We start from the raw sequence: 12,256 nt of genomic DNA, 5'->3' as shown, positions 1-12,256 counted from the left end.
CTACGCAGGGGTCCGTCACTTCCTGGATACCCGTAGTTTACTCGGTCACTATGGAAGCCGGTGCTATGGTAACCAAGGGAGGGATAGGCGTAGGTGCCGCTGTTAGAAAAACACAAGTGAATTTGAACAGTGATATAAAATGTGAATTTGACAAAAGTATATAGCATAGAATTGGCTTGGAATAGAGTTTAAAAATACATGAGCAAGAAAATACATGATTGAAAGACATATACTGTATAGTAACCTGTAAAGAACGAAGTGCTTAAAGTTAATGTGTTCTATAGCAGCTGTAACTAGGAAGCAATCTTCCTGTGGATTAATTGGTTTGCTGCAGAGCAATTAATTGTGGTTACATACAAGGGAATCTTGGTGGCATAAGTTCAACCTTTAATTATGGAATACACTCCAAGTTATTTTATCGTTAAGACCTTTGGGTTTGATGGTATCAAGAGTGTAAATCCACCGGGCTTCAAGACGTAAGAGCTGTCCCCCACGGTCACCCCCCCGTAAAGATTTGGGGATATGATCAATGATCTGGAAATTTAGATCATGAAGCGAATGTTGGCATTCGGCATAATGTTTGGCAACCGGTTGATCCGCAGACTTTCCTGAGATAGCATATTTGATGGCAGAGATCTGCCATCAAATATGCTATCTCAGGAAAGTCTGCGGATCAACCGGTTGCCAAACATTATGCCGAATGCCAACATTCGCTTCATGATCTAAATTTCCAGATCATTGATCATATCCCCAAATCTTTACGGGGGGGTGACCGTGGGGGACAGCTCTTACGTCTTGAAGCCCGGTGGATTTACACTCTTGATACCATCAAACCCAAAGGTCTTAACGATAAAATAACTTGGAGTGTATTCCATAATTAAAGGTTGAACTTATGCCACCAAGATTCCCTTGTATGTAACCACAATTAATTGCTCTGCAGCAAACCAATTAATCCACAGGAAGATTGCTTCCTAGTTACAGCTGCTATAGAACACATTAACTTTAAGCACTTCGTTCTTTACAGGTTACTATACAGTATATGTCTTTCAATCATGTATTTTCTTGCTCATGTATTTTTAAACTCTATTCCAAGCCAATTCTATGCTATATACTTTTGCCAAGTTCACATTTTATATCACTGTTCAAATTCACTTGTGTTTTTCTAACAGCGGCACCTACGCCTATCCCTCCCTTGGTTACCATAGCACCGGCTTCCATAGTGACCGAGTAAACTACGGGTATCCAGGAAGTGACGGACCCCTGCGTAGGAGCGTGCTGATGTCACCACACCCGGAAGTACACGGAGCGGTTTCCGTCCTCACCTCCCTTCCGTAGCGTGTGTCCCGTTCGCGGGTCTTCTTGGTCTATTTAAAGGTATGTAAATGTTGTATGCACTGTATCACCTTGACAAAGGGGCGTCAGCGCCCCGAAACGTTGGTCACCTTTGTGGTCACCCTAGTGCTGTTTTTTATGGATTAAATACTTTTTTGCACTTTAAACTTTCTTTGGAGTCAGTCTCTGAGTGCCGCTGCATGCTTCCTACTGTCTGCCTATATATATATATATATATATATATATATATATAGATATATAGATATAGATATATATATCCCTTTAGGTACTGCTTTGGACATTGTTGCCTGATGTAGTTTCCACCACAACCACTTTCTGAATCTCATTCAGTGTCATTATTGGCTACTCAATAGTTTGATAGTAGACGTACGGGAGGCCACTTCAGTTCGGTGAAATTTGCCTCTGCAGTTGAGTTGTGTTTGAGTACATGCACTGTGGGCATAAAGGTTGTAATGTACAAAACAAACTTGTAATCACTGGGCTGAAGGTTTTGTTTGTTCTTTTTATTGCAGTGTTTATGTTCTTATGTTTTTGTTTCCTTTACTTTTTTTTTTTTTAGAGGGATTGTTGCCAGCATATTGGTATTTTTGTGTTTTGGAGTCACACAAGCTAAAGATGGACCATTTTCCAGACCTCATCCAGGTAATCTGCCTTGTTTTGCCCGGGAGCACAGACACGGGGTAACAAAATGTATTGAGCTACAACTTGCTTTATTTACAAACCTAAGAACGGAGCTGTCCTTTTGTCATCACAAAAAGTGTTGCGGTTCCTTCTGTTGTTTTCCGTCATTACTTTATGATCAGCTAGAGTTTGTCGTTGCCCTGGATGTGACCTAAGCCTACAGTATCTAGATTGAGTTGCTTGGTTGCATTCCAAGGTAGCAAGAATGGAATCTAGCTGATGAAATAACTAAATATTTGAGTACAGAAGAAATCAGCATATTAGGTTACACAACATAAAAGGTCAGTGTTACATTGTAGCGGCACTACATGTAGAACCAGCAGAAGATAAGCATATACAGTTTAATACCGTGTTAGAGGTATGCTGTTTCTGTACTAACATCGAATACAAATCTCTTGGGTATTATAGCGGGAATTTTAATTGTTTGAAAAATTAAAATGGACCACTGTGAGTAAATGAAAGGTAACAGCTGGGTGGACGATTGTGTCAGCAACATAACTCTCAGGGCAGTGCCAGGCACGTGTTCTAGAGCACAAGTAATAGCCCAATCCGTGAATCCTGTTATCTGTCCTGCCAGTGGATCCTGGTGGCTAGGGGTTAGAGTCATTTACCATTGCATAAAACCATTCCTGACTACATCACTCATGGGTGTGGTTCATTAGGTCGACATATATTGGGTCAACCACGTTTGGTCGACATCTACTAGGGTGACATGGAAAAGGGGCGATATGAGTTTTTTTGACCTTTTTTATTTTTTTATTTTTGGAGTAGTCTTCTAAAAGTGACGGGGAATCCCACTTATTGCTCCACTACCGCTGCGCTCGGCACAGGTTACCATTCCCAATTGTAGTCCACTTGGATCGTGAAGTATGAAAAGTCAAAAAAGTAAAAAATTTGTCAAAAACTCATGTTGACATTTTTCAGTGTCGACCTAGTGATCATGTTGACCCAATGTATGTCGACATAATGACCGCCATCCATCACTCATATACTGTGTGCTGTTATCCAGAACAGGTGGCTATATTCTCCCATAAATGCCAGTTACATGTTTATATCTCTATTGAGTAGAACAAACCACGTGAAATAACATTATATCAATGTATATAGACTGTTTTATACTCCTTTTCAAGCTGATGAGTGTACTTCTGGAAGTATGCAAGGCATGTTACAAAATGTTTTCACACTAGGGTGCAGTAAATGTAACAATTTATTGTTAACGGACATTGTTAAATATGTGACATTTTTTCTATAAATATTTAAATGTGTTTAAAAACTGAAACTTTCTGGATCTCCTTATGCTGCTTTCACATCGCAAATGCCGGATCCTACCCGGTAAGAAAAACGTGTACTTACCGGGTGGGATCCGGCATTTGCGCTCCGTTGCTGGCTTTCTGACCCGGCAATATACCGGGTCGGTTGCCATAGCAGCGGAGGGAGCAGCAGCAGCAGGGGTGGAGGCGGCGCCGGGAGATGAGCTCATCTCCTGCGCCGCCTCTGCCTATGCTGTGAATGGGAGCCGCGTCGCATCGGAACGGCTCCCATTCACACTGCGCCTGACCCGGTAATCAACCCGGTAATAACCCTTCTTTCTCTGACGTCCTAGTGGATGCTGGGACTCCGTCAGGAGCATGGGGATTAGCGGCTCCGCAGGAGACAGGGCACAAAAATAAAAGCTTTAGGACTAGGTGGTGTGCACTGGCTCCTCCCCCTATGACCCTCCTCCAAGCCTCAGTTAGGTTTTTGTGCCCGTCCGAGCAGGGTGCAATCTAGGTGGCTCTCCTAAAGAGCTGCTTAGAAAAAGTTATTAGGTTTTTTATTTTCAGTGAGTCCTGCTGGCAACAGGCTCACTGCAACGAGGGACTTAGGGGAGAAGAAGTGAACTCACCTGCGTGCAGGATGGATTGGCTTCTTAGGCTACTGGACACCATTAGCTCCAGAGGGATCGAACACAGGCCCAGCCATGGAGTCCGGTCCCGGAGCCGCGCCGCCGACCCCCTTGCAGATGCCGAAAAGTGAAGAGGTCCAGAAACCGGCGGCAGAAGACTTTTCAGTTTTCATGAGGTAGCGCACAGCACTGCAGCTGTGCGCCATTGTTGTCAGCACACTTCACACCAGCGGTCACTGAGGGTGCAGGGCGCTGGTGGGGGGCGCCCTGGGCAGCAATGATAATACCTTGTTCTGGCTAAAAATGCATCACATATGGCCCCTGGGGCTATATGGATGTATTTAACCCCTGCCAGGTCTCACAAACACCGGGAGAAGAGCCCGCCGAAATAGGGGGCGGGGCCTATCTCCTCAGCACACAGCGCCATTTTCCTGCACAGCTCCGCTGCGAGGAAGGCTCCCAGGACTCTCCCCTGCACTGCACTACAGAAACAGGGTAAAAAAACAGAGAGGGGGGGCACTTTTTTGGCGATATTGATATATTAAGCTGCTATAAAGGAAACAACACTTCTGTAGGGTTGTTCCTATATATTTATAGCGCTTGGGTGTGTGCTGGCAAACTCTCCCTCTGTCTCCCCAAAGGGCTAGTGGGGTCCTGTCTTCGATAAGAGCATTCCCTGTGTGTCGGTACGTGTGTGTCGACATGTATGAGGACGATGTTGGTGTGGAGGCGGAGCAATTGCCGGTAATGGTGATGTCACCCCCTAGGGAGTCGACACCGGAATGGATGGCTTTGTTTATGGAATTACGTGATAATGTCAGCACGTTACAAAAATCAGTTGACGACATGAGACGGCCGGCAAACCAGTTAGTACCTGTCCAGGCGTCTCAGACACCGTCAGGGGCTGTAAAACGCCCTTTACCTCAGTCGGTCGACACAGACCCAGACACGGACACCGAATCTAGTGTCGACGGTGAAGAAACAAACGTATTTTCCAATAGGGCCACACGTTATATGATCACGGCAATGAAGGAGGCTTTGCATATCTCTGATACTGCAAGTACCACAAAAAGGGGTATTATGTGGGGTCTGAAAAAACTACCTGTAGTTTTTCCTGAATCAGAGGAATTGAATGAAGTGTGTGATGAAGCGTGGGTTAACCCCGATAGAAAACTGCTAATTTCAAAGAAGTTATTGGCATTATATCCTTTCCCGCCAGAGGTTAGGGCGCGCTGGGAAACACCCCCTAGGGTGGATAAGGCACTCACACGCTTATCAAAACAAGTGGCGTTACCGTCTCCTGAAACGGCCTCCCTCAAGGATCCAGCTGATAGGAGGCTGGAAACTACCCTGAAAAGTATATACACTCATACTGGTGTTATACTGCGACCAGCCATCGCCTCAGCATGGATGTGCAGTGCTGGGGTGGTTTGGTCGGATTCCCTGACTGAAAATATTGATACCCTGGATAGGGACAGTATTTTATTGACTATAGAGCAATTAAAAGATGCTTTTCTTTATATGCGAGATGCTCAGAGGGATATTTGCACTCTGGCATCGAGAGTAAGTGCGATGTCCATATCTGCCAGAAGAAGTTTATGGACGCGACAGTGGTCAGGTGATGCGGATTCCAAACGGCATATGGAAGTATTGCCGTATAAAGGGGAGGAATTATTTGGGGTCGGTCTATCGGATTTGGTGGCCACGGCAACAGCCGGGAAATCCACCTTTTTACCTCAGGTCCCCTCCCAACAGAAAAAGACACCGTCTTTTCAGCCGCAGTCCTTTCGTTCCTATAAGAACAAGCGGGCAAAAGGACAGTCATATCTGCCCCGAGGCAAAGGAAAGGGTAAGAGAGTGCACCAAGCAGCTCCCTCCCAGGAGCAGAAGCCCTCCCCGGCTTCTGCAAAGCCCTCAGCATGACGTTGGGGCTTTACAAGCGGACTCAGGGGCGGTGGGGGGTCGACTCAAGAATTTCAACGCACAGTGGGCTCACTCACAGGTGGACCCCTGGATCCTGCAGGTAGTATCTCAGGGTTACAGGTTGGAATTCGAGAAGTCTCCCCCTCGCCGGTTCCTAAAGTCTGCTCTGCCAACGTCTCCCTCAGACAGGGCGACGGTATTGGAAGCCATTCACAAGCTGTATTCTCAGCAGGTGATAGTCAAGGTACCCCTCCTACAACAGGGAAAGGGGTATTTCTCTATCGTCCTAGTGGATGCTGGGGTTCCTGAAAGGACCATGGGGAATAGCGGCTCCGCAGGAGACAGGGCACAAAAAGTAAAGCTTTTCCAGATCAGGTGGTGTGCACTGGCTCCTCCCCCTATGACCCTCCTCCAGACTCCAGTTAGATTTTTGTGCCCGGCCGAGAAGGGTGCAATCTAGGTGGCTCTCCTAAAGAGCTGCTTAGAAAAAGTTTAGCTAGGTTTTTTATTTTACAGTGATTCCTGCTGGCAACAGGATCACTGCAGCGAGGGACTGAGGGGAGAAGGAGTCAACTCACCTGCGTGCAGGATGGATTGGCTTCTTGGCTACTGGACATCAAGCTCCAGAGGGACGATCACAGGTACAGCCTGGATGGTCACCGGAGCCGCGCCGCCGGCCCCCTTGCAGATGCTGAAGTCAGAAGAGGTCCAGAATCGGCGGCTGAAGACTCCTGCAGTCTTCTAAAGGTAGCGCACAGCACTGCAGCTGTGCGCCATTTTCCTCTCAGCACACTTCACACGCGGTCACTGAGGGTGCAGGGCGCTGGGGGGGGGCGCCCTGGGAGGCAAATGTAACCTATATAAAGGCTAAAAATACCTCACATATAGCCCCTAGAGGCTATATGGAGATATTTAACCCCTGCCTGATTTCTCTAAATAGCGGGAGACGAGCCCGCCAGAAAAGGGGCGGGGCCTATCTCCTCAGCACACGGCGCCATTTCCTCTCACAGCTCCGCTGGTCAGGACGGCTCCCAAGTCTCTCCCCTGCACTGCACTACAGAAACAGGGTAAAACAGAGAGGGGGGGGCAAATTTATGGCGATATTTTGATATAACAAAGCAGCTATAAGGGAGCACTTATTATAAGGCTATCCCTGATATATATATATAGCGCTTTTGGTGTGTGCTGGCAAACTCTCCCTCTGTCTCCCCAAAGGGCTAGTGGGTCCTGTCTTCGTTAGGAGCATTCCCTGTGTGTCTGCTGTGTGTCGGTACGTGTGTGTCGACATGTATGAGGACGATATTGGTGTGGAGGCGGAGCAATTGCCAAATATGAGGATGTCACCCCCTAGGGAGTCGACACCAGAATGGATGCCTTTATTTATGGAACTACGGGATAGTGTCAACACGCTAAAGCAGTCGTTTGACGACATGAGGCGGCCGGACAATCAATTAGTGCCTGTCCAGGCGACTCAAACACCGTCAGGGGCTGTGAAACGCCCTTTGCCTCAGTCGGTCGACACAGACCCAGACGCAGGCACTGACTCCAGTGGTGACGGTGACGAATCAACCGTATTTTCCAGTAGGGCCACACGTTATATGATTTTGGCAATGAAGGAGGCGTTACATTTAGCTGATACTACAGGTACCACTAAACAGGGTATTATGTGGGGTGTGAAAAAACTACCTATAGTTTTTCCTGAATCAGAAGAATTAAATGACGTGTGTAATGAAGCGTGGGTTGCCCCTGATAAAAAGCTGATAATTTCAAAGAAATTATTGGCATTATACCCTTTCCCGCCAGAGGTTAGGGAGCGCTGGGAAACACCTCCTAGGGTGGACAAGGCGCTAACACGCTTATCTAAACAAGTGGCGTTACCCTCTCCTGAGACGGCCGCACTTAAAGATCCATCAGATAGGAGGATGGAAAATATCCAAAAAAGTATATACACACATGCAGGTGTTATACTACGACCAGCTGTAGCGACTGCCTGGATGGGCAGTGCTGGGGTAGTTTGGTCAGAGTCCCTGATTGAAAATATTGATACCCTGGACAGGGACAATATTTTACTGTCGTTAGAACAAATAAAGGATGCATTTCTTTATATGCGTGATGCACAGAGGGATATCTGCACACTGGCATCACGGGTAAGTGCTATGTCCATTTCGGCCAGAAGAGCTTTATGGACGCGACAGTGGACAGGCGATGCGGATTCAAAACGGCATATGGAAGTTTTGCCGTATAAAGGGGAGGAGTTATTTGGAGTCGGTCTATCAGATTTGGTGGCCACGGCTACAGCCGGGAAATCCACCTTTCTACCTCAAGTCACTCCCCAACAGAAAAAGGCACCGACTTTTCAACCGCAGCCCTTTCGTTCCTTTAAAAATAAGAGAGCAAAGGGCTATTCATATCTGCCACGAGGCAGAGGTCGAGGGAAGAGACAGCAACACGCAGCTCCTTCCCAGGAACAGAAGCCCTCCCCGGCTTCTACAAAAGCCTCAGCATGACGCTGGGGCTTCTCAAGCGGACTCGGGGACGGTGGGCGGTCGTCTCAAAAATTACAGCGCGCAGTGGGCTCACTCGCAGGTAGATCCCTGGATCCTGCAGGTAATATCTCAAGGGTACAGGTTGGAATTAGAGACAGATCCACCTCGCCGTTTCCTGAAGTCTGCTTTACCAACGTCCCCCTCCGAAAGGGAGACGGTTTTGGAAGCCATTCACAAGCTGTACTCTCAGCAGGTGATAGTCAAGGTACCTCTTCTACAACAAGGGAAGGGGTATTATTCCACTCTTTTTGTGGTACCGAAGCCGGATGGCTCGGTAAGGCCTATTCTAAATCTGAAGTCCTTGAACCTGTACATAAAGAAGTTCAAGTTCAAGATGGAGTCACTCAGAGCAGTGATAGCGAACCTGGAAGAGGGGGACTTTATGGTATCCTTGGACATCAAGGATGCGTATCTCCACGTTCCAATTTACCCCTCACACCAGGGGTACCTCAGGTTCGTTGTACAAAACTGTCACTATCAGTTTCAGACGCTGCCGTTCGGATTGTCCACGGCACCTCGGATCTTTACAAAGGTAATGGCCGAGATGATGATTCTTCTTCGAAGAAAAGGCATATTAATTATCCCATACTTGGACGATCTCCTAATAAGGGCAAGGTCCAGAGAACAGCTAGAGATGGGATTAGCACGGTCTCAAGAAGTGCTAAAACAGCACGGGTGGATTCTGAATATTCCAAAATCCCAGTTAATGCCGACAACTCGTCTGCTGTTCCTAGGGATGATTCTGGACACGGTTCAGAAAAAGGTTTTTCTCCCGGAGGAAAAAGCCAAGGAGTTATCCGAGCTTGTCAGGAACCTCCTAAAACCAGGAAAGGTGTCTGTACATCAATGCACAAGAGTCCTGGGAAAAATGGTGGCTTCTTACGAAGCAATTCCATTCGGCAGATTCCACGCAAGAATTTTCCAAAGGGATCTGTTGGACAAATGGTCAGGGTCGCATCTTCAGATGCACCTACGGATAACCCTGTCTCCAAGGACAAGGGTGTCTCTTCTGTGGTGGTTGCAGAGTCCTCATCTATTGGAGGGCCGCAGATTCGGCATACAGGATTGGATCCTGGTGACCACGGACGCCAGCCTGAGAGGCTGGGGAGCAGTCACACAAGGAAGAAACTTCCAGGGAGTATGGACGAGTCTGGAAACGTCTCTTCACATAAACATTCTGGAACTAAGAGCAATATACAATGCTCTAAGCCAGGCAGAACCTCTGCTTCAGGGAAAACCGGTGTTGATCCAGTCGGACAACATCACGGCAGTCGCCCATGTGAACAGACAGGGCGGCACAAGAAGCAGGAGTGCAATGGCAGAAGCTGCAAGGATTCTTCGCTGGGCAGAGAATCATGTGATAGCACTGTCAGCAGTGTTCATCCCGGGAGTGGACAACTGGGAAGCAGACTTCCTCAGCAGACACGATCTTCACCCGGGAGAGTGGGGACTTCATCCAGAAGTCTTCCACATGCTGGTAACCCGTTGGGAAAGACCAATGGTGGACATGATGGCGTCTCGCCTCAACAAAAAACTGGACAGGTATTGCGCCAGGTCAAGAGATCCGCAGGCAATAGCTGTGGACGCGCTGGTAACGCCTTGGGTGTACCAGTCGGTGTATGTGTTTCCTCCTCTGCCTCTCATACCAAAAGTATTGAGAATTATACGGCAAAGAGGCGTAAGAACGATACTAGTGGTTCCGGATTGGCCAAGAAGGACTTGGTACCCGGAACTTCAAGAGATGATCACGGAAGATCCGTGGCCTCTACCTCTAAGGAGGGACTTGCTTCAGCAGGGTCCCTGTCTGTTTCAAGACTTACCGCGGCTGCGTTTGACGGCATGGCGGTTGAACGCCGGATCCTAAAGGAAAAAGGCATGCCGGAAGAAGTCATTCCTACTTTGATTAAAGCAAGGAAGGAAGTAACCGTGCAACATTATCACCGAATTTGGCGAAAATATGTTGCGTGGTGCGAAGATCGGAGTGCTCCGACGGAGGAATTTCAACTGGGTCGATTCCTACATTTCCTGCAATCAGGATTGTCTATGGGTCTCAAATTGGGATCTATTAAGGTTCAAATTTCGGCCCTGTCGATTTTCTTTCAAAAAGAATTGGCTTCAGTCCCTGAAGTCCAGACCTTTGTTAAGGGAGTGCTGCATATACAGCCTCCTGTGGTGCCTCCAGTGGCACCGTGGGATCTCAATGTGGTTTTGGACTTTCTAAAATCTCATTGGTTTGAACCACTAAATAAGGTGGATTTGAAATATCTCACTTGGAAAGTGACCATGCTTCTAGCCCTGGCTTCTGCCAGGAGAGTATCAGAATTGGCAGCTTTATCTTACAAAAGCCCATATCTGATTTTCCATTCGGACAGGGCAGAACTGCGGACTCGTCCGCATTTTCTCCCTAAGGTGGTGTCAGCATTTCATCTGAACCAGCCTATTGTAGTGCCTGCGGCTACAAGTGACTTGGAGGACTCCAAGTTACTGGACGTTGTCAGAGCATTAAAAATATATATTGCAAGGACAGCTGGAGTCAGAAAATCTGACTCGTTGTTTATATTGTATGCACCCAACAAGATGGGTGCTCCTGCGTCTAAGCAGACGATTGCTCGTTGGATCTGTAGCACAATCCAACTTGCACATTCTGTGGCAGGCCTGCCACAGCCTAAATCTGTAAAGGCCCACTCCACAAGGAAGGTGGGCTCATCTTGGGCGGCTGCCCGAGGGGTCTCGGCATTACAACTTTGCCGAGCAGCTACGTGGTCAGGGGAGAACACGTTTGTAAAATTTTACAAATTTGATACTCTGGCTAAGGAGGACCTGGAGTTCTCTCATTCGGTGCTGCAGAGTCATCCGCACTCTCCCGCCCGTTTGGGAGCTTTGGTATAATCCCCATGGTCCTTTCAGGAACCCCAGCATCCACTAGGACGATAGAGAAAATAAGATTTTACTTACCGATAAATCTATTTCTCGGAGTCCGTAGTGGATGCTGGGCGCCCATCCCAAGTGCGGATTATCTGCATAAATTGTACATAATTATTGTTAACTAATTCGGGTTATTGTTGAAGGAAGCCATCTTTCAGAGGCTCCGCTGTTATCATACTGTTAACTGGGTTTAGATCACAGGTTGTACGGTGTGATTGGTGTGGCTGGTATGAGTCTTACCCGGGATTCAAAATCCTCCCTTATTGTGTACGCTCGTCCGGGCACAGTACCTAACTGGAGTCTGGAGGAGGGTCATAGGGGGAGGAGCCAGTGCACACCACCTGATCTGGAAAAGCTTTACTTTTTGTGCCCTGTCTCCTGCGGAGCCGCTATTCCCCATGGTCCTTTCAGGAACCCCAGCATCCACTACGGACTCCGAGAAATAGATTTATCGGTAAGTAAAATCTTATTTATTCCACACTGTTTGTGGTACCGAAGCCGGACGGCTCGGTAAGACCTATTCTAAATCTGAAATCTTTGAACCTGTACATACAAAAATTCAAGTTCAAGATGGAGTCACTCAGAGCAGTGATAGCGAATCTGGAAGAAGGGGACTTTATGGTGTCCCTGGACATCAAGGATGCTTACCTGCATGTCCCAATTTGCCCTTCACATCAAGGGTACCTCAGGTTCGTGGTGCAAAACTGTCATTATCAGTTTCAGACGCTGCCGTTTGGATTGTCCACGGCACCTCTGGTCTTTACCAAGGTAATGGCCGAAATGATGTTTCTTCTGCGAAGAAAAGGCGTATTAATTATCCCTTACTTGGACGATCTCCTGATAAGGGCAAGGTCCAGAGAACAGCTGGAGGACGTAGTAGCACTAACCCAAGTAGTGCTGCAACAGCACGGGTGGATTCTGAATTTTCCAAAATCTCAATTGA

General features: G+C 47.5%; 1 protein-coding gene across 1 annotated transcript in view; it reads left to right on the top strand.

The window, feature by feature from the left end:
- Positions 1–12,256, top strand: part of PTDSS2 (phosphatidylserine synthase 2) — a 205,280-nt gene that overhangs the window by 101,242 nt on the left and 91,782 nt on the right. The window contains exon 3 of the mRNA XM_063944344.1: positions 1,913–1,995. Within this exon, the coding sequence (XP_063800414.1) occupies positions 1,913–1,995 (83 nt within the window). The remainder of the gene's footprint in view (positions 1–1,912; positions 1,996–12,256) is intronic.

This window comes from Pseudophryne corroboree, chromosome 11 (genome assembly GCF_028390025.1).
Source record: "Pseudophryne corroboree isolate aPseCor3 chromosome 11, aPseCor3.hap2, whole genome shotgun sequence".
NCBI classification, from domain to species: domain Eukaryota; kingdom Metazoa; phylum Chordata; class Amphibia; order Anura; family Myobatrachidae; genus Pseudophryne; species Pseudophryne corroboree.
This window is presented reverse-complemented; position numbering and strand designations above follow the sequence as displayed.